Below are 24,712 nucleotides of genomic sequence, written 5' to 3' on the forward strand. Positions count from 1 at the left end.
TCCTCTTTAACAGTTTCTGAAAATTTTGAAATTTTGGCACAAAATTACTACCAATTAATGTTAATTGTGAATGCGTTTGGTATGATCTAAAGTCAACATATTGCCTTGCTATTCGTATTTTTTTCTGTGTCGATGAATATCTGATGCTATATGCGGAATTACTTCGTAAATTAAGACATTGTAAAAATGACAAATTCATACAGCAAATACTAAGAAGCAACACTTAATTTATTTTTTGATTTGATGCATATGAATATTACGTGTTTAAGACGGATGATTAAACACCTTACTTATTGAACACCAGTTTAAACATCAGTGTTTATATATAAAACGCAAGTGTTTTGTATTTAAACGTACTATGTTTAATTGTAAAACACGACTGTTTAAAAATAAAACACAAGTTAAACATCATTTTTTACAGTGTGGGTTTTACTACACAACAATCAAAAGTAAAGGTGCTTAATGTTTCCTCTACAAATTAAACAGTTTACACTGAAGTCTTTTTTCCATTTACAAACATACTAATTACAGGCCAGTAATTTATGCATTAATTTAAAATTAAACTCTGACACATCCATATTAAAAAAATTCTTTGACTTTTTCCATGTAAATGTTCTCCCATAAGTGGAAATCATCAATGTTAAATATCTTAGCCCAAAATCTTCCCATTATAGGTTTTTTTGATGCTTTGGGTAACAGAATATTGTAGAAGAGTTTAGATTTTTTGCCCTCAACTTATTCAAAATATTGTTGAAAGTTGAAGCGAAGCTGTGGATTACATTTATTTGCTTTACATTGTAGGTTTATTTTTGGGATATGATTTTTAAATTAACCTTTCACAATCATATGCTCACAAAGGTAATTTTGCTATCATATTAATTTTTCTTTAATATTGTTTTAAACCCTTGTTCATTAAAGAGATCATTAACATATTTAAAACCAAAATTATCAAAAACTATTGCATGTGATTTCAATATCATCAGAGAATTGTCAGAAAAATTATGAAATTATATATTATATATTGACCCAAAGGTGACCTGGCCTTAGGGGTTTATTTTCGTAGGGGGAAATGTGGACTTTTATGTGTTGGTGTCCCCTACGATTATCTCTTATGAAATTGAATCTGTTTGTTTTCTTAGTGTTAAATATATATGAAAATTTTGTTTTGAGTACATGTGGAATATTATGCTATCTTTATATACATATTACTGTATTTGTTCAATAGTTCTATTTTATAGATGTGTGATGAAATATACTAATTCTTTCTATCTGATCCTGGGAGCTCCTGGCAACCCAGGTAAAGATATATTTCTGAGGGCCTCCGAGGAGGTATTACCTCCACTTTTTATTAATATAGTATTGAAATAAAAAAAAATTCAAACCTTTTTTCCTCTTATTTCGTTTTCATAATAATATCTTGTTTTCTTTTAATGTAAAGGAATTTGAATTTATAATATTTCTTAAATATAATTAAGATAATTTAATTTAAGTTATAGTTTTTATGTTACACTTTTTTAAACAATATTTTATTATGAATAAACATAATAGGATTGGACAGCAGGCACTGCCTATATAAGTTCTTTCCACAATACAAGGTCAAAATCATACATGTACAATTAAACATTATTAATATAACATTGAAAAATCTAAATATATACATGCATATATTCAGTAGAAATGTATATGACAAGGCAAATTAAGGAGAACAAAAAAAGAGAAATATATGAGCTGATAATATAATTTAAATTTTATATTTTAACATATATGACTGGCAATTATATTAATTATTTTATAAATTTAAAAAATGAATAAGAAAACATAAATAGGTTTTGGTTCTGTGATTTGACAATTGAAAAACAAAGGCAGATAAAATATCATGCAAATCGCTTTGTAGTTGCAATAAATTCCTGAACAAGTTTAAATATTGCAATATTTTGGTTGTATGTAAGATTATTGTCTCCATTTAGAATAAGTTGTAAAGATAAAGACATTGGTAATTGCAAAGTATTAAAGTTTTGTATTAGGTTCTGTCTTTGCATACAGTATTTTGGACAATTCATAAAAAAGTGATATGGTGTTTCTGAACTAAACCCGCTCATGTCACAACTTTTATCTTCCTTTAAAAAATGATTAAATAAGTCAGCATTTAAATTACTAGCATTATTTCGCAACTGACAATGCAATTCCATTTTTGTTTTTGAAACATTTTTGTTTCAAGTGTTCTCAGTTTGTTATTTATCTCTAACAATTTAAGAATCAATAAAAGATAGCAAAGAAGACAGACCAGACAATTCTAAATACCACGAAGGCACCATTTTTAACTGGATTAATAAAAGTGCAGAAAAAATAGTTAAGAATTTTTTTTCATCTGATAACAAAAGTCAATGGCTGAAATGCATGACCTTTCAATAAAGACGGCTGGATATGGGGTATAAATAAGAATTTACCCACAAATAAAAAAAAATAGACAATGAAGGGCCTCATTTTAAACAGTGAAAGGGTTCTTATTAACAAGCTTGTAAACAGAATATGAAAGAAAATGAAGACTTAAAATTTTGTCTGACATATGAATTACTTCATATACCACGTCATTACATTGAATGAAAAATCAGCATTTATCCCTGCTTTGGTTTGAAAAATTATTAATATCAATGATATATTCACCAACAACATGTTAAGCGTAATTATTTCGAGCAGGGGATTTTGATTCGATATGACATGACTATTGTAGTGGTAGCAGACATATCTATTTGTGAGCACAAAGTCGGGGTATTTGTTTACGGAAATGGCGTAAGTTTATACTATATAGAATAGTCCAATTATAATATGACAGTCTTCTCCTTAGCAGCCATGGTCTGCTGATTACCTGTTAGTTGTATGTCTGAGGCCATCAGAGCATCACGCAAGATGATTTAGGGATATTTAATTAAAAAGCTTGAATTATCTTATTTTCCGATTAATTTGTTAAAATATGAACTTCTGTCAATTCTTGTCACTTCTTGATTGGAAATGACGGCACGCATAGTTATAATACGTCTTTTTCATTCCGGTGGCTTTTTTTTGGAGGGAGATTAGCATTTTTCGGTGTTCATAGACGTAAACCTTTTCACAATTTCAATGCTTCTCTAGAACCACTTTTCCAATTTTAACCAAAGTTAGCACAAAGTACCCTTGGATGGAGGATATTCAAAATTATTCAAATAAAGGGCATCACCCTCTTCTAAGCGGAGAAATAAATTTAAAAAGAAAGAATAAAAACGGTGGAATTATTTGAGAATTTTCCTCTCAAGAACTAGGCCTGAAGAGATTTTATTAATTTTTAGTTAACAGAATGTTAAAAACAATTCTAGTGTACATACAAGTCTTCCAGGTCTAAGAAATCGCCTGCTTACCAACCTCAGACTTTGTGTTTCATACCAAATGGGTCATCTACAGATGAAAAAGAGGCATTAGTGGGTCCGTGTAACACTTAACAATTCAAATTTCTAAAACGATTTAGAGTTTTGGAATGTTAATATATTACTTCAAATATCTAACTTTCAAAAACTCAAACTGATTTGGTATATTGAAATTTAATATTTTAGTTCAAACACCTACGGTAACTTTCAAATTTCTAAAAAGGTTTTAGAATTTGATTATTTTAGATTTTTACCTTAAATGTTCAAAATTCAAATTTCCAAAAACGATTTTTGTATTTTAAACGTTTGACATTTTATTATATCGTTTGTTTAGAAAGTTTATGCTTAACAATCTAAATTTCGGTAGCATTTTCGTCTTTTGAATATTTAAAATTTACTTCAAACTTCCAACTTTCAAACGCTTTCAACTTTGAGAAATTTAGAATTTTGATATAAAAACTCAACTTTTAAATAACCAAAACACTTTGTACATTTTGAGTTTTTAGAAGTTTACTTCAATTATCCAAAATATCAAATTCCATAACTGGTTTAAATGTTGGATATTTAAAGTAAAATTCTAAAAACTCAAAGTGTTTACGTTATTTGAAATTAGAACATTTGAATCAAAATTCTAAATTTCTAAAAATCTATAGCGTTTCAAAGTTGGAGTTTAGAAGTTTGAAGCTAATTTCAAATACCCAAAAGGCGAAAAATATTACCGAACTTTAGATTGTTAAGTGTAAACTTTGTTAACAAACGGTAGATTAAAATCTCAAAAGTTTAAAATACAAAATTTGTTTTTGGAAATTTGAATTTTGAATATTTAAGGTAAAAATCGAAAAACTTAAAATTCTAAAACTTGTTTGGATATTTGGAAGTTTTGATTTTTGAAGTGAAATGTTAAATTTCAATATACCAAATCAGTTTGAGTTTTTGAAAGTTAGAAATTTGAACTAATATATTAACATTCGAAAACTCTAAATCGTTTTAGATATTTGAATTGTTAAGTGTTACACGGACCTTAGTGAAACACCGACGTCCCTGTATGGCAGCTTAGCAGCTAAATTAATTTCTAAAATGCAAGTCAAACTCCACGACCAAAAATAGAAAAAAAACAAACAAACCCAAAGAAAGGTCTTGAAAAGAGGAAAACAAAATTTAAGGCCAACTTTCAAATTATGTCAATCACTCCAAAGTTCAAAATTGTTAGTTTTCAAAAATTCCCATTTTGAATAAAAGATCTCGAACTTATGTTTTTAAAAAATTATGACTGAGGCACGTTTAAAAAACTAACTAAACTCCAAGGTTAAGGTCTAGGGATCAAAATTTATTTTAGTTTCGTTTCTTTTGTATTTCCCTTTACTTTTTACCTTCTTTTGAGAAGCTTTAACCTTAACCACAACTCCTCAGTAATTTGCACTAGGTCATTCATCTTTCTCCGATGTTTTCCTTGAAATAATTTCTTTCTTTCAATTTTATCTTTGATCCTGACCCCTCTTGCTCTTCTTTAATTCCAGTGACTAAAATAAAAAAAAACCTGAAAAAATGGAGAGAACATATATAGGCCCTTGGCCTGCTGTTCAATCCTTGTTCATTGTATACTTCTATAGTATATTATGAATAAAATACTTCTTAAACTAAATTAAAATTTGTAAACTCTATTCAATTCTACAACTGGTTGTTCATAAAATTATTTGTTGCTTCTTCGAAATTGCTCAGTTCTATTTCATTATCTTAATAATTTGTGCACGGCTTTCCTCTGTGTGCCTATTATTATTTTAGACTTTATTTTTACTAGTTCAGTTAGAGAATTTAAATCAGACGACATAAATTTAACAGCTGCGGGGGACTTAGGTTAAGCGCCATACATGTTTCTAATCTGTCTTGCATTGTCATGATTAATTCTGTTTACATTATTGCACATTGTAAGACAGCTATGAATAATAATGCAGGTCTTTCTGTCAAGGTATTTCCATTTTTTTAATTAATGCATCAAAGTCTTGAAAGAAATGCATTAAGTTAACAAATTAACAGTGAATTCAAGAGACATTATATTTAAAATCCTCAATATTTGAATATTTTAAAAAGGAAATAAGTATCTGTAATCAAAGACGAGAGTAAGTTAAGTAACTACATGTAAAGATTGGACTCATCAAAATAGCTGTGTTCAAAATACTCACGTTAATCCAGGGACCTATACTAACAAGCAAATTCAAAGAATTGTGGTCTCCCGCTTTCGGTGTCTTTGTGGGTGAGATGTTATTTTTTATGACATATTGTGTCTAATATGAACACCCTATCACGTGTCATTTATTTAGATATTAACACTGAAGTTGATTTTTTTTTTTAAAGAATAAGGTCAATCGTGAAGGTCAAGGTCAAGGGGTATATGAAATCATAGCATGCTCGGAATTATCTTGTCACAGGTAATGCACATGTCATATATGAAATAGACTTTTAAACAAACAAAACACTGAAAACAGTCCTCACAAAAACAGTAAAAACAAAATATAAACATAAATTAAAAAAAAATCAATGGAGGATTAGCACCGGAATTCCAAGTATTGATGGATTAGTTTAGGTACCGGAAGTTCCTGTACATACTTAAGTTTTTTAATAAGTCATTTGAATTAAAACGTTTACCTAATGTGTGGAAGCAAGCTAATATTACCCCAGTTTTTAAGGGTAAAGGTAGTCCTGACTTAGTAAATAACTACAGGCCAATTTCACTAACTAGTGCTGTTTGCAAAATTATGGAAAAAATTATTTTTAAATATTTGTACAATTTTATATTAGAAAATAATATCTTAACAAAATACCAGTCGGGTTTCCAACCTAATGACCCAACTGTCAACCAATTATGGAAATTTATAATACAATTATATCTAATCTAGATAAAGGCAAAGATGTCAGATTCATTTTTTGTGATATTTCAAAAGCTTTTGATAGAGTTTGGCATAAAGGTCTACTTTTTAAATTCAAATCTTATGGAATTCAAGGTACATTACTAAAATGGATAGAAAATTACTTAGATGATAGAGTTCAAGGAGTGGCTGTAAATGGGTTCTTTTCAAATTTTAAACCTATATCAGCTGGTGTTCCTCAAGGTTCTGTTCTAGGTCCTTTTTTATTCCTCCTGTATATTAATGACATAACTGATAATTTAGTTAATAATACCAGGCTATTTGCAGATGATACATCACTGTTTATAGTGGTAGATAATGATGTTAATGCAGCCGCAGTATCACTTACATCTAACTTAGATAAAATTAATAAATGGGCCTTAGCATGGGGTGTGGATTTCAATCCAACCAAAACCTGTAATGTAAATTTTACAAGAAGTTCAAATAACCATCCCCCTGTCCAATTTGGCTGTAATTGTAGCATTATTAGTGAATCTAGGTCACACTGCCATCTTGGACTTCTTTTCCAAAGTGATGCAAAATGGACATCTCATTTAAATAATTTATACGAAAAAGCTTGTTCTCGACTAAATCTTTTAAGAATGTTGAAACATCTGCTAGATAGAAGTGCAATGGTAAAAGTCTATTTTGCTTTTATTCGACCCATCTTAGAATATGGTAGCATTGTTTGGGATAATTGCTCACAAGAACTCTCAAATCTTTTAGAAAATATTCAAGTAGAAGCTGCTAGAGTAATAACAGGACTCAGGAAAAATTCATCTAGAAATGCTTTGTATTTAGAATTAGGTTGGGAACCATTAAATAAGAGAAGGGAAAGACAAAAACTCTTGTTGTTCTATAAAACTGTTTATGGATTACCCCCCTTTATTTACAAGAAATGGTCACACCTTTTATGCCACCAAATCATGGTTACAATCTTAGAAATATTGATAATTTTAATTTTGTTATGCCTCAAGCAAGGACAGTCTCATATTTCAACAGTTTTTTGCCTTCTACTATTAAATTATGGAACAATTTACCACTTGAAACAAAATGTATTGAATCTTTTTCATGTTTTAAAAATGTCTTAAAGAAACCTGCTGCAGATAGAATAAAGGATGTTAAAATCTTTCATTATGGCAATCGCAAGGAAAACATTATACATTGTCAATTAAGAAATGAATCTAGTAATTTAAATGCTCACCTGTATAATCAATACTTAAGTGAAATAGCATCTTGTACTAAGTGTGGATATCTGAACGAGTATAATTATCATTTTTTCTTAAGATGTCCTGCCTATTATAATCAGAGAATGATACTTTTTGAAAGTCTTCAGAGTTTAATAGAATTAGAAACAATGTCTCCTGATCAAATTTTGAATATTTTGCTAATTGGTGATAGGCAACTACCTTATAAAATTAACTGTTCAATTTTTGAAGCAGTCCAACTGTACATCAAGTCTTCAAAAAGATTTTGATAGTATTTTGTAATTAAATAAAAAACAAATCCAGATATTTCTTATTTTTTCTACTTATTTCAAGTCTCAGCATTTCCATTTTCCATGTATATGTTGTATTTTTCATGGTAATTTGTCTTTGCACTTTATTATTTTTCTCTTTACTCTGTCATTGCTTGAATTTATTTACTTTTAAATGTTACTATTTCCTTCTATTTTGTATTTTCTTAAATATTAGTTCTTTGCACTTTACGTATTCTGTTTTGCTGTTTTGTTTGCACTTCTTTCTTTATTTTTTATATTTTTTTCTATTTTGCATTATATTGTATAGCGAATATGCATAAGCTTAGTAATAATTCTTCTGTATAATTTAATTCAATTTATTTCCTTTTTTCCCACCGTTAGTTAACAAAAGAATTTAATGTAACTTATAGGGAATATTTTCATCATTGTAATTTTTTGTCAGTTCTTAACATTTGTAACCTTGACCTTAGAGAGGACTTATATAGGCCATGCCTGATGTCCAATCCAATTATGTAATCTTACTTTACATAATAAAATATTGATTAAATAAATAAAAACGCTGCATTTCATTTCCGGAAATCTGCATAGCATTTCCGACATTTTTTATTTCATTTCCGACATTTTTTGTTTTCATTTCCGACATAATTTTGATACCATTTCCGGAATTTACCTGTGCATCAATTTAATGTTTTCCTTGTCAGCGAAAATGAAATTTTAAAAGTATTTATTGCAAAATATTGATTTTAAATAGTTTTTTTTTTTTTTAAATCTATTTATTATATACATATATGCATACATGTAGCAATAAGTCTAGGTTAAAGAATTCAATGAACCAAACTTTTGTCCAACACTTGATGTACTCTTATCCAGTTTTTACTCCGGTTGATAATGCACTCATCACACAGCTCAACACAGGGCTTTATTTTTTCTGCTTTACATCTGCGCAGAGTAATTCAGTAAACATTGAGTCAATCTCTCAAACTTTAATTAAGGTAGTTGTGTTCATTTTGCCACAGTCGATTCATTGATAAATTTACAAAAAACTCAGAAATTGGATTTCAATAATTTATTTATTATATGTTTTCTTTTAGATTTTTCAAGGTAAAGTCTTCAAATCTGTTACTAAAGGTACTATCTGAAAAATGTCGGAAATGAAAACAAAAAAATGTCGGAAATGAAAACAAAAAAATGTCGGAAATGAAAACAAAAAAAATGTCGGAAATGAAAAGTTGATAATTACTCAATATTCCGGAAATGAAATGCAGCCAAAAAAAAACATACTTAAGTCTCCCAAACATCACCTAATCAGAAGCCTAGAAAAGAAAAAATACGACAACTTTCCTTTGCTTTGTAAAATAAGTCTCTTTTCAGTCATGTTCAAAGAAATACCGGTATGTTGCTATTCCTTAAATTTAAGAAAACAGGGGAAAAAAACCTTATGTATTTCGCTGATTCTTGCAAACATTTGTAATTCTGTGTTTTCTATGTCTGCTATTCAATGTTATTTGTGTCTCACACCATAACGCCATACACGGTGTATGTGAAATCTTAATCTTATTAATCTTTTTTTTTAAAATAATGCTTGCCAAGTCAACTAATTATATTTAAAAAAACAGCGTCTAAATCTGAAGACCGGAAGAATATCAGCTGTAGGGGACTAATGCATGGAAACCAGAAAGGTGGTTTATCAAACAAGTTTTTTTTATCACTGTCAACATGTACAGTTTAAGGGCATACGCAATGTACCTTACCCATTGATAATTTTTTAAGATGTTCTTAATTTAAGAATATATAAAATGTTCATAGATAAAAATTAGCACGCATTCCCAAGGGTTTTTGAAAGATATTAAATGATGAAAATTTTTTGATGATTCAAAGAAAAATATATTAAAAAAAAATACTGAAGATATATTCTAGATGTTTCTTTTATGAATCGTTACAGAAGTGTACAACACCATATATAGAAGTTGAAAGATAACACACAGTTCCTTTAAGATTTAGAACTCTTCAACTCGATGGAAAAAAACAAAAAAGTTCAAACTATTTTGGTTCATTGGTAGAAAACAGTTTGCTACAATGATTAATGCTCGGTTTGCTCTCAGTTCCTCAGCAAGTACATTTTAACATTATCATCTATAATTATTTCTAAACATGCTTTAATAACTTGGTTTTTTATTTGTCATTTACATTCTTTTCCAAGAAATGCAAAAATAATTTGAACGAACATATGTAACTAGAATTTTTTTCTTGAGGAATTTTTAAAAGTCTAGAATGTTGGAATGATTCTACAAACAAAATAATTAAATGAACATCAAATGAAATCCAAGTTGATGCGTGAAAATGATTTGTGTCCAAAAGATTAAATTTGTACCGACTTCCGTAGATTCCTGGAACTAATTGTTTAAAAAGAAAGATCAGATTAATACCAATGAAACAAAGCAATCAATATTAATCTGCTTTTCCAAAGTAAAGCAGTTTAAAGTTTCAATTAGTACAAGAGGAATAACTCCTATTCAAAATAAAAACAGGCAACTTTATAACATTATCCTGTTTTTGGTTTTTAATATATTAAACCATATTTAATCTTGCATGGGCCATACTTAAAGCAATTGCTAGTACTGTAATTAAAAATTGTACGTGTATAAGTATATATATTTCAAAAAGACATTCTTTTTCATCCCTTGAATTCAAAAGTATGCTTGTAAATACTGGTGAACCATCTATAAATGCTTTCAGTCACTCTATTATGGACTAAAGATAAGAATAAAATGGGAAATGGTTGTTCATAGGTAGAGCATGCTCTTTCGTATCGAATCAACTGAGATACATGTACATTGTATATATACTCCGCTTTCAGGTGATGAAGGTGTATTGCTGCATAAGTAAGGGAAAATGACGATAAAAAAGTTAAAGTTGTCACGTTTATCATATAGCTTGTTTGTTATAGATTACCATTAACATCTTTTTCAAGTAAAATATCCAAGTATGAAACAGATGCGTCAAACTCTGTGTTATATTTTAACCGATACACACAATTACAAAATTTTCCGACTTCATAATTTTCCTCTCAAAATTATAAATCTCTGATATTTCCTCTTTCAAGCCAAAAATTAACTCACAAACGAACATACACTACATGTACAGCAGTTGCATTTTACTGTTTTGCAAAATAAATCTTTTTTAATGGATGGATTATAAATCCTTATAATTTTGTTAAAAACCTCCAAATAGCGTTCCAGCAGTAATTTCTTGTACTATTAAAAATATGAAGAAAAGGAAATATAAATAATCCTGATTTAAAATTGATACATAGTTATATCATTTAAGAAATAATGAAATAAAATAACGAATATATTATCTTAATATTTCAAATAATGCTGCTATCTAAATAGCATGCAAACTGGAAAAGCTTAATATGAAGGTAAACATAATAACTAATTCAGTGAAGCTTTTCGCATCTTTCTTTCCCTGTCAAGGAATAAAAGAAGAAGGTATGGTTTTAGCTTTATTGCACCCTGAAAATGTAATGACATCAAAAAGTTTTGAAACTGGCTTAAATATTAGTTAAATAAATGACTCTGATAAATCAGGAAAGAATATGGCATGAAGGTTTACCATTCTGCAAATATGACGTCATTAATGTGAAGCATTTCTCTATTTTCAAAAGAAAAAGCCTCAAATCGGCACATGTCAAGGGTGATTTTCCTTTAGAAAACAATGTCCACAGCCGTCGCCCACGTTAATTTTTTGATATCTTGTGCAAAATTCAATAACAAATCACAGATCTCAAGATCTTTGTGGGCGATGCCTGTGGACAATGTTATCTGAAAGAAAATTTCATTGAAAATTGGTGTCTTCTGCAACTTTTTAAGAAAATACGGGAAAATGCACATGTTTATGACGTCATAATTAGCATTTAAAAACACATATGAGAAAAATGACTTGTATAATTTTTCTGCATTGAATTTCAATTATTTAAAAAGCACGAGTTTTCAACTTTTACATCAGTTTCATTTTTTAGAAAATCACAGGGCAAAATTTGTATGGAAACCATACCTTCTTCTTTTATTTTTTAGCTCCCGTTAGACTTTCTTTATTTAAACAGTGTCCTCATTAACAATCTTTGACCAAAGTTCCACTTAATGCTATGTTCTTCTTTTGGTTGATGCAATAGCCAGATTGCATAGTGCATTTTTCAATGAAAATCTAGCCGACATATTTTGAAGCAGTGTATAGTTGACCTATGGATAAAATTTTTATTGAATAGTCTTTCTATTTATTTCGTATGGACATTTCAGTCATCTAAAGCCCCCTCCCCCAGCCAACAAACGCATACATTGTACACACACGTTTATTTATTTGTTCATTTATATTTGAGAATAATACTCATTCTTGATGAGTCTACATCATAAGAATAAGATTATTTAAAAACAAATAAATGCAATTAAATTAAATAAAAATCAGAAAAGTCCAGACAGGACATAAAATAAATTAATACATGTATTTCTCACGGTCTCTAAGACCAACAAGGAAGATTTTTTGTCTCTCATGGAAAAGTCAGAGAGGATGTGAATCAAATTGTGTATTATGCAATTTATATATTACCTTTATTTTCCACCAAATATATTTATTCTAAAATTCTAAACAATGTATGTATGGGAAACAATCCAGGGCAGAGAAAACAGGTGCAAAATGCTATAATTATTCGCAATTCAACCAATGAGACTCCGAAAGCGGGGGAAATAAATATCTCAGTTTGCTTGCTTTAATTACTTATTGCATCTGAAACTTTTTCAGATCTAACGTGTAAAAATGGATTCCACTAGAACTTCACAAATGTAAGTCTCATTATTGATATTTTTCACTGAAAATATCTACACTATCTGAATCAATATTTAAACACCTGACAACACATTCTTATAATATTTTTCCCCATTTTAATATTTTTTTTTCCATTTCAACTTAGATAAATCATTGAAAGATGGGAACATAAAAAATGAAAGACGATTTAATGGATTTATTTATGTACAGCACCCGAAACCGTGTAAAAAATGAATTCTATTTAATATTCTCACGACAGCGGTGTATTATTCTATAAGTTACAACACTTAGTTATTGAAATCAGTGCATTTTAAAATGTACACTAATCAAAGATTATATACCCCTGTTTTATATTTTGATACAAAATCAGAGGCCACAGTCAGAAGAATCGTAGACGTCTGTATGTTTCCTCAATTTATTTCTTTAATAATGTCTGTCTGTTTGTTGTTTAACGTCTCTCTCGAGAATTCTTCGCTCATATGAAGACGCAACCACTTGCCTATGGAGAGCTGCAAATTTTGATTTACTTGACCGGTCACCACGTCCCTAGGGTCATGCGGACGACAACTTCAATAATGAGTTGAGAACATACGATACACGACGCAATTCATTGCAATGAAAAGGTCGAAAACGCATTTGTGCTTTCAATCTGAATTACTTTGTACATCTTCTTCGGTTAATTCTTTAGACGTGATTATTAGATATTTATTTAGATTGTTTTTGTAGAACATAAACAAACTTATGAATGATAACTTCTAATGATTTACATAAGTGTTACACTTAAAAAGATATGCTAAACTTAACGTTGATTATTTACAGTAAGACAGCCATACGACACATATCAGAGTCAGTGTTTATGGGACTGTGTAGTAAAGTAGGGACATCACAACTGGTAGCCATGAGGAGAGATGTGGTGGACATCTGGGAGATGGTGAACAATCAAGTGAACCAAATTAATGGGCGAAGGATGATGAAGAGTGGCAGTCAAAGAGAAGGATTCAGACTGGTAGGATCAGATACCGACATGATGTACTGGCCAAATAATCACCATGTGATCTGGGAATTATCTCAGTCTCAGTATTACAACACACACAGAAAAACACTCATCATCTGTGACTGTTCTGATAGTCCACCAGGATTTACTTTGTTATATTTACTGTCACCAAGCATGAACAGAGACATCCAGAGAGCTTGTGTTAGAATGTATAACAGATATTATATATCTAGTTCTAAATACAGACAAATCGTGTGTTCAGACTACATTCCACATGGACCTTGTGCCAGTGCAAAATTCTTAACAGTAGAATTTGATTTTGCCTACTGTTTAGCTTGTGACTTTTGGCCTCCACCCGCTTCCTCTTGGATAGACAGATGTCACTCTTGGCCCCAGCCTCATGTTGTTGATGATATAGTAAAAAATGGATGTCACTTTGTAGCAGTTGGGCATAAACTAGGAAATCATGAGAACCATGAATGGAGAATTTCTTTCTCTCTGGCAGAACAAAAACTAGTGAACGCAATGAATCATTGTCAATTCCTAACATACGGCTTGCTTAAACTGTTCTTAACAGAAATAATTAACAATGGACTAGGTGATGATGATAGATTATTGTGTTCCTATCACATGAAGACAACAGTTTTCTGGGTGATTCAACAAAATACTATACCCCACTGGTGTCCACAAAATCTCCTGGGGGGTTTCTGGCTCTGCTTTAAACTCATCCTTAATTGGGTGTATGAGGGGGTCTGTCCTAACTTTTTCATTCCAGATAACAACATGTTTCTGTGTAAAATTCATGGCGAAAAACAATATCAGCTATTTAATAGACTGTATGGATTGTATGAGAAGGGTATTACTTTCCTGCTACACAGTCCTTCCATTAGGTCTTATATTATAGATGTCCTTCATAATCCCAGACTCTCCATCTGTACAGATGATCATACTCTGATATCTGAGCATGGGTTTGATAGAGACCTTTATCATGAAATGGGATGCCATGACACATTTTACTTTTTCAACATACCGATGTATATGAGGTGTCTACATACAATAGAACAGATGGTACATGTAGGTTCACCTCTAATTACGCAGTATAACGTCCCTATGCTACAGAAACTTACATCTACTCTCCTTTATAAAACTGCTTTTATAGTATACATGGAAACTTACACACATAAAAACAAACTGAGGTATAGAGCTGACAAAATCTCCTGTCACATGCTGAAATTAGCAGCCAAGTTTGGTTTTATTTCTGACAGGTTGTACATAGCTATGTACTATTACAAAACACTTAGATACATGGAAGCTTTATCTATTTTAGAGATGATCAAGGTCAAGTTAGCACAGCCATATGCGACGTACATGTCTAACTTTTTTTTAGGTCCAGAGATGTATCCTGAGGCTGTAAGGGGACAGTCCTGGTCTCTAAAGATGAGACAGACTGTAGCATGGTCTAACAGACTTTACCATGAAATCCACTACATCAATGAATTGATACCAGAACAACAATCTGCTCAACAGAATAAGGATTCTGCATTAGATATCCCACCGTTTATACTGCTCTACATGCTAGAGATCTTGTGCTACAAACATGTAGACACAATGATAGCACTAGCAGCTCTAGATGATCTACAGACCCTAATTCACTATGATCAGGGACAGTTTATACCTTCCATAGACAGAGACATATCATGGCGGATTCTAGAGATCTGTCAGCAGGAGATAAGGAACCTATAGGCTTCTCATATACTCATATCAATTATTTCTCAGACGAGTGCGTACCACTTTGCCACAAAATATACGCAGCTACAGAAATGAGAATACAAGAAATTTGTCAATGGAATCCCTCAAATGATTAATTGTAAGACATTTGTACTAGTTCATCTGATGGAGATTATTATTTACATATATCTACTTGTTGCAACCACTATTGATATAACGACCACTATTGAAATAATTATATCAATAGTGGTTGAGAATGTATTTCAATAGCAAACATAGTTAGTAACCACTATTGAAATACAACCACTATTGAAATAATTATATCAATAGTGGTTGCGAGTGCATTTCAAAAACAGACATAGGTAATAACTACTATTGAAATATTGAAAGTGCATTTCAATAACAGACATAGGTAATAACTACTATTGAAATACGATCACTATTGAAATAATCATTTCAGTAGTGGGTGAGAGTGCATTTCAACAACAAACAAAGATAGTAACCACTATTGAAATATGACTACTATTGAAATAATTATTTCAATAGTGGGTGAGATTCATTTCAATAACAAACAAAGGGTGCGACCATTATTGAAACAATGTTCACTTTTGAAATTAATATCTCAATATCGATAACATTATTGATTTCAATAGTGCTTTGATCAATGAATACAAGATATATTGAAATAATTATTTCAAAAGTTTCTGACGCAGTGAAACTTTTCTTTCAATACTGGTAGTATTTCAATAGTGGTTGAAACCTATTGTTATGATATAGAACTGCACTCTCACTCACTAATGAAATAATTATTTCTATAGTGGTCATATTTCAATAGTGGGAACCATTTATGTTTGCTATTGAAATGCACTCTCAACCACTATTGATATAATTATTTCAATAGTGGTAGTTATTTCAATAGAGGTTGCAACACACGTCCATTCAATATTGTTTAATTATATTATCATAAATAGCGTGCAAGTAAAATTATTTTAATCTTGATTCAAAGATTTCAATGATTTGCTCCAATCCTCAAAATTTTTGATATACATATATCTCATGTGTTGTAGGTATTATTTACAACAAATAAATTATACATCATGTAATTTTCAACTGGTTATGTTAAAGCTTAATTAACTAAGGGCCATTTGTAGCTTTGTGTTTTGTATATTAACAATGGGTGATTAACAATGTTCCAGCCTAATAAAACATCAAAACAAATTAGTGTATGTTTATTCTAAAGAATTGATTGTCATGTAAGTGGCACAAGACCGTCTGAATATAAAAAATGAAAATATTTTTTTTAAATAAAGATTTTGTTCTGGCTATATTACACAATATCAAATAAGTTTTAATTATAATATTCAATATCAAATTAAGTAAGACAAGCCAACAAGAAAAATCTAGTACAACACAAGAATTCATTCAAAAGGCTGATTCCTTTTGCCAAATTCCCAAGAGATGTAGATGTAGTCCTTCACATAATTAAAATGTCCACTACGGGAAAGTTGTAACAACATTTTATAGATCATTTTATTTACAGTATTATTTATCAAAGTCTATTAAACATGCATTCAAAAAAAAGTATCACAAGCTTTAGACTGTCTAATGATATATGGAGATAACAATCGGTATCATTAAAACATTCAAAATAGGATTGGAAAAGCTTAATATGAAGGTAATCATAACATTATAACTTCTAATCATGGAAAAAACAGTGAAGATTTTCGTATTTTTCTTTCCCTGTTAAAGGATAATTTTTTTTTATCCCGTTACAATTTCTTTATTAAAGATTAAAGATTTTCTTTAAATGTTTGATTGCCCTTTGCTTCATCTCGACGCAAAATGTAATAATCCAAAAATCTTTTTATTACATATTGAATTATTACATTTTGCGTTTATTTTGACAAAAAAGCATCAAATCGGCCGCTTACATACAGTAGATCACTTAAATTTCGCGACACCTTTTTTTCGGGAGATAGTCATTGACTCTTCGTAAGCGAGACAAATTTTTCAGGAATGTGGTCATTGCTCTATATAATCATAAGGAATTCTATTATACGCGAGAATGAAATGTTTGCAAGCATACCGTCTCGCGTAATTACGCGAAAATAAAATTCTCGCGAATAAAAATGTGATTAACAGTATTTAGCATATCAAAAAACTACAAATAAAATTCAAAGCATTCATGCCAGGAAAGCACACGATATTCAAAGTTGAAATATTTCATGCCGTCTTCAAAGCAAAATCAATAAATAAATATTTTTAAAAAGTTAATAGACGTTTTTAGTGCATTTGCTCATCCAATGGATTTATCCTAACCCTGATGTAAAAAAGTCAATGATGAATATGAGAAACTATTGCCATCGAAATGAAGATGTAGGCCTCTCAAGATGAATCACGTGCTGATTCCCTGGGTTTTTGTTACGGGATAATGCTTATATGTTCTCTGCAAAGTATAGGCTACTCTGCATGGCACGGTGCAAAAAGCTTTGTGTCATTCGCAGCTCTAGCATTTTCAAGCAAGTTTTTATTAGTTGAGAAAATTTTCAATTTTTTTTATTCACCATGCACTCTTATCACGTGCACTTTCCTTTCGTATCTTACACACTCCCAGGCAGGATGGGGAGTACTTATTGAAAACACTTTTTAAAACCATAAATTATCAATTATGTGATGCAAAATGATAATGAAATTGAAATATAATAACAACGATTAAAACTTAGTAAGCAATTTTTAAATATATTTTACTCATTATTTTACACGTTATCATTTGATAATTATTTTAATGAAGTAATAAAATTATAACATCTCATTTCCCCATGTGCACTTTCTAACACAACCAAAAATAGATCCGCCGCTGCTGCGGCCGATAATAATGCAGAGTGTATTTCTAAAAGTGTGTTTTCACATTTTGCGTTATGACATCTTGCGTTGATATCAACTCAAAATGTAATGACGCAAAGTGCAAGTATCACGGTTTATTATATTTTGTGTATTTATTACATTTCGCGTTGTAGCAGTGTTTGCTCCAATTTATTTTTCTTTCTGTTTATTTGGTAAGGAAATTTCAGTCATCTAAAGACCCCCACCCACCCCCCCACACACACATCGGCCAATAATAGCATATACCACACAGGTTTATTTATTTGTTTATTTATTTTTGAAAACACTACTCAATACTCATTCATGATGAGTCTAAATCGTAAGATTATCAAAAAAAAAGTAAAAAGCACTTACTATTGTATAGTGTAAAGTTTGAAATCAAAAAAGTTCAGACAGGACATATAATTACTGAGTAATACATGTAAGACAATCAAGAAAGTTTTATTTTATATGGGAAAGTTGAGAGAATTTTAAACAATGTTAAATTGTGGTGCATTATGCATGTTATGACATTTATATTACCGATTTTTAACCAAATAAAGTTGTTCTAAAATACTAAACATTTTATTGCATGTTGGATAAACAATCCAGGGCAGAGAGAACATGTAGAAAATGCCATAAATCTTGGCTATTCAACCAATAAAACTCCAAAAGCGGGGTATGAATCTCTCAATTTGCTTAATGTACTTATTTTTACATCTTAAACTTTCTTGATCTCACGTGTAAAAATGGACTCCACTAGAACTTCACAAATGTAAGTTTTAATGACAATAATATTTTATATGAAAAAAAACATCTAAATCAGTATTTTCAAAAATTCTGGACTACAAAATATAATTTTTTTGTTCATTTGAACTTTGAAAAATCAGTTGAAAGTTGAAAAGACAAACGGCTATTTAAAATGAAAGATGGTATTATGAAAGTTTTTATGGAGGGTTGGGTCACCCAATACTGTTCAGAATTGTGTTAAAATGGAGTACTAGTATATTAGATATTGTCATGACAGCATTTTACTTTAATATTTACACTATTTCAAAATTGCCTTAATTTTTAATGCATGTTGAATACTTTAATACAAGAAAGCAGAGGAAAATAAATTTTTTGTGTTTCTTCTGTTCAATTAAAATAAGGAATTAAGAACAAACGATACATAACACCAAACATTGTGAGAAAAAGGTTGAACACGCATTTGAATTGTGCCCTCAGTCAGATTCGGTTTTACACATCTTCTTCCATTAACATTTTAGAGTTGGATGTAAACTATTTTTTAAAAACATTTTAGCAAAACAAAAAACACAGGTAAAATAGGCCTTCCTTGTGATTATAATGTCAAAGTCCATGTTTTGCTCTGGGAGACGCGAAATGAGTGTCATCTGAAAAAAGGGTCTAAATGGCATTTTGTACTAAAGAATCTTTGAAAGTGTCATTCTTTAATCCTTTAATTGGTAAAAGAGGAGTTGCGAATAGAGTCGGGGTACCTTTGGTAACCTTCAATATTATAGACCGAATGACAGTGTCCATGTTTTGCTTTGGGAAATTTAAAATATGTCCGATCAAAAAGTAAACTAAGAGGTGCACTGGCAATATGTTACAAACATTCTGTAAAAGTTTCATTCGGTGGTATAAGGGAGTTGCGGATAAGAGATGGGTACCCTAAATCGTAACGGACGGACGTACATACAGACGTACATCCCAATCACTATATACCCTCTCACGTTACAAGTTTAGGGGGAGGGCTAAAACAAACTTATGAATGATAATTTCAAATGATTAACTAAAGTAGTACATTACAATAGATATACTTAACTTTGTTCTTCGACAGTAGGACAACCATACAACACTTATCAGAGTCAGTGTTTGTGGGACTGTGTCATAAAGCGGGGACCTCACGACTGGTAGCCATGAGGAGATATGTGTTGGATGTTAATGATGTGATGGAAAACCATGTCAAGACAAATGATGGGTATAGTGTATTACTAGGTGGAAGTTACAGAGACGGATTCAGACTGAAAGGATCAGATGTTGACATGATGTTCTGGCCAAATAATCACCGTGTGATCTGGGAATTATCTCAGTCTCAGTATTACAACACACACAAGCAAACACTGATCCTCTGTGACTGTTCTGATAGTCCACCAGGGTACACTTTGTTATATTTACTGTCACCAAGTACCAACATACTTGCCCATATAGCTTGTGTAAGAATGTATAACAGGCATTATATATCTAGTTCTAAATACAGACAGATCATGTGTTCTGCATCACCACGTCATACTGTTCCACATGGACCCTGTTCCAGTGGAACATTTAGAAAACTCGATTATAATGATGCTCACAGTTTTGTTAATAACTTTTGGCCTCCATCTGCCTCCTCATGGATAGACAGATGTCACTCATGGCCCCATCCTTATGTTGTGAATGATATAGTGAGAAACCGATGTCACTTTTTAGCCGTTGGACGTAAGCTAGGTAGACATGAAAACCACGAATGGAGAATTTCTTTCTCTCTGGCAGAACAAAAACTTGTGTATTCAATGAACCACTGTCAATTTTTAACTCACGGCATACATGTACTTAAATTGTTCTTAACAGAAATAATTACCAAGGGTGTATGTGATTATGATAAATTATTGTGCTCCTATCACATGAAGACAGCAGTTTTCTTGGAAATTCAACAAAATACAATACCTCACTGGTGTCCACAAAATTTCTTGGAGTGTTTTTGGCTTTGTTTTTTAAAAAATCCTAAAATGGGTGTATGAGGGGGTCTGTCCTAATTATTTTATTCCAGACAACATGTTTCTCAGTAAAATTCATAGTGAAGCCCAACATCAATTATTTTTCAGACTACATGGGTTGTATGAGAAGGGTTTAGCATTCTTGCTACACAGTCCATCTGTACAGATGATCATACTCTGATTTCTGAGGCTGAGTTTGATGTACACTTTTTATCAGAGATACACAGGTCTGGTACATTACACAAATTAAACTTGCAAAGGTGTATGAGATATCTACACACAACAGAACGGTCACTGGGTTTACTCCACATGACTGAGTACCAAGTCCTAATGCTACAGAAACTAATAGCTTCTGACCTTCAGAAAGCAGCATTTTTATTGCAAATGAAGACTTATGCTCATGAAAACAAACTGAGATATAGGTCTGACAAAATCTGTTGTTACATGCTGAAATTAGCAGCCAAGTTTGGTTGTATTACTGACATGATTTACATAGCCATGTATTATTACAAGACACGTAGATACATGGAAGCTTTATCTGTTATAGAGATGATAAAGACCAAGTTGGCAATGCCATATGTGATAAATAACTTTAAAGTAGATGCAGAGATGTACAGAGGCTGTAGGGGGACAGTCCTGGTCTACAAAGATGAGACAGGCTGTAGCATGGAATATTGAACTTGAAAATGAAATCCAGTACATCAGTGAATTGATACCAGAACAACAGTCTACTCTACAGAACCAATTCCCTGCATCTATTGTCCCATCATTAACACTAATATACATGCTAGAAATCTTGTGCTACAGATATGTAGACACAATGAGAGTACAAACAGCTCTAGATGATTTACAGACTTAAGTTCACGATGACCATGGAGAGCTTATATCATTAGATTACAGAGACATATCTTGGCAGATTCTGGGGATCTGTCAACAGGTGACAGGGAACCTCCAGGCTGCTCAATACTCATACCAACAATCTCTCAGACAAGAACCAATCAACAACATACATACAGCTACACAAATGAGAATAAAAGAAACATGTAAATAAACTTACTTAATCAATTTTATTCCTCTATCAAGAGGATTTACAATGTAGATGCACACGGCGGTTGTGACCGATCAGCATGGGATGCTCACTCCTCAATGGCACCTGATCCCACATCTGATGTTTTAGAGGTCCGCGTTTGCTCTGTTCCTATTTTGTATTGTTTTTATAGACTTTTATATTGGATTCTGTTCGTTATTTCTATATCCTTATGTTATTGGCTTATGAAGGAATGATATGCGTTGATGAAATTACCCGCAAGCTTATGTTTGTTCATTACAAAACGTTAAAATCATATCATGAAGTATGCGTTGAATGCGCAATCAATAAAATAAATGAACATGCTGTATATCTTATTTAGCATAGCAACAACTGAGAAGGAGTGGCTGCTTTTAAAGGGAAAAAGTTGTATTCTATTAGAAATTTCATAAGTGGTCAACTTTTGATCCATTCAAAGAAGACCTGCTCTTTGCATATATATATATCAAGATATATTTCTTTGAACTTCTAAATAAAAAATGCACTCATATATCCACGCAGGTAGGTTAAGGTTATAACCAAATATAATTGCCTATATGATATGACGTCATAGTAAGCTATATGACGTGAGGTTTACAGATAACAATTTCTTTAAATCGATATCTAAGATTGATTTGAGGTCGTAAAAATGAATCAAAATATGCAGAGGCATAATATAAACGAAATTTTGTCGTTCCTGGGCCTCTGTAGTTATCACAGGGGTTACATACCAAACCCGTGACGTCATAACTATTGATCATGCAGTAACAGAGTGAAAGTGAAACGTAACGAGAATTGATGTAAACAAACACAGGGAATCGGAGTTTAAAAGAATTAGAATGAATATCATGTGTGATTCTTGTCGGAATAAAGCGTATGAGTAAGGTATGCTAATATAATTCTAAAGTTTCTTCGTAAAATTAAAGCAGGGAGGGTGTTTACTTGCCAATCAGCCTTTCCTCTGTCGTTCGTAACAAAAAAGATGCAAAAGTTCAACACTACGCCGCATACCTTGAAACTTAATTTTTGTTTCTATTTAAAGTTCCTATTCTTTTGTTTTTGGACAGTGCTGCTAGAATCGTATGGTTTACGGGAATTGATGCATTTTTTTCGATGTTATGAACAAAATGTAAAAATTTTGGGAAGGTTTCGGTCGAAATTGTTGAATAATTATTTCTATAATAGGACAGTAGGATTCTAGCAGCATTTTGCATGGTACAGAGATGTTTTTACATAACTATTATAACTAATTGAAACTAATTATCCCTGGGGTAGTGTTAAACTTTTCACTTTTTCATTAAGGCATTTTTTCTAATTATAGACGTCACGTGATGACGTCGTGGTGAAGTGCCTCCTGTAGTAGAAGTTCCATTGAAGTCTATAGAATGCATAATGATAGCAAAAGTTTTATCCTTGACTTTTCCGATATATTAGTGTTACATAATTAAAAAAAAAGTGTTAATTCGCCGAATTCTGATCCATGTGCTGCCTTAACAAACCCGCGCAATCAGCAAACACAATCGAAATTTTTAACAAGAGGCCCATGGGCCACATCGCTCACCTGAGCACTAAGGGTAGGAAAAAGTAGAAAATGGCTTTTTATTGTAAAGTTGAAATCCAAAATTAGTCCAATGACCAATCATGGATTTGCTATTTTTTAGAAAATGATTTTTATAGAATTTACCTATATATATCTTTAAAAAATTTGGTCGGCCATTTTGGCCCCGCCCTACCCCGGGGGGTCATGATTTGAACAAACTTGAATCTACACTACCTGTTCATGCTTCCACATAAATATGATGAATTGTGGCTTTGTCATTCTTGAGAAGAAGATGTTTTAAGAATTTTCGTATATATTTCTATGTAAAACTTTGGTCGGCCATTTTGGCCCCGCGTTACCCCCGGGGGTCATGATTTGGACAAGCTTGAATCTACACTACCTGAGCATGCTTCCATATAAATATGATGAATTATGGCTTTGTCATTCTTGGGAAGAAGATTTTTAAAGAATTTTCCAATATATTTCTATGCAAAACTTTGGTCGGCCATTTTGGCCCCGCCCTACCCCGGGGGTCATGATTTGAACAAGCTTGAATCTACACTACCTGTACATGCTTCCATATAAATATGATGAATTATGGCTTTGTCATTCTTGAGAAGAAGATGTTTAAAGAATTTTCCTATATATTTCTATGTAAAAGTTTGTTCGGCCATTTTGGCCCCGCCCTACCCCGGGGGGTCATAATTTGAACAAACTTGAATCTACACTACCTGAGCATCCTTCCATATAAATATGTTGAATTATGGCTTTGTCATTCTTGGAAGAAGATTTTTAAAGAATTTTCCTATATATTTCTATGTAAAAATTTGGTCGGCCGTTTTGGCCCCGCCCTACCCCTCGGGGGTCATGATTTGTACAAACTTGAATCTACACTACCTGAGGATGTTTCCCGATAAGTTTCATCTTTCCTGGCACAGTGATTCTTGAGAAGAAGATTTTTAAAATATGCAACCAAATTTTCATTAATTCCCAATTATCTCCCTTTGAATGAGGGCGTGGCCCTTCATTTGAACAAACTTGAATCCCCTTCACTCAAGGATACTTTGTGGCAAGTTGGTTGAAACTGGTCCAGTGGTTCTTGAGAAGAAGTCGAAAATGTGAAAAGTTTACAGACAGACAGAGAGATAGACGGACAGCCTT

General features: G+C 31.6%; 1 protein-coding gene across 1 annotated transcript; it reads left to right on the top strand.

Moving 5' to 3' along the window:
• The first annotated feature begins 13,392 nt into the window (after nucleotides 1-13,392).
• On the top strand, nucleotides 13,393-15,339 carry LOC134239008 (uncharacterized). Its single transcript, XM_062721151.1, has one exon. The coding sequence runs from the start codon at nucleotides 13,393-13,395 to the stop codon at nucleotides 15,337-15,339; it is 1,947 nt and encodes a 648-aa protein (XP_062577135.1).
• The last annotated feature ends 9,373 nt before the right edge of the window (nucleotides 15,340-24,712 follow it).

The sequence above is a fragment of the Saccostrea cucullata genome, unplaced genomic scaffold, assembly GCF_032062105.1.
Source record: "Saccostrea cucullata isolate Sc308-1 unplaced genomic scaffold, CSIRO_AGI_Scuc_v1 ctg4436, whole genome shotgun sequence".
NCBI classification, from domain to species: Eukaryota; Metazoa; Mollusca; class Bivalvia; order Ostreida; family Ostreidae; genus Saccostrea; species Saccostrea cuccullata.

Coding starts and splice junctions, on each gene's coding strand:
- LOC134239008 (XM_062721151.1), top strand. CDS start 13,393: ATGCTAAACTTAACGTTGATTATTTACAGTAAGACAGCCATACGACAC.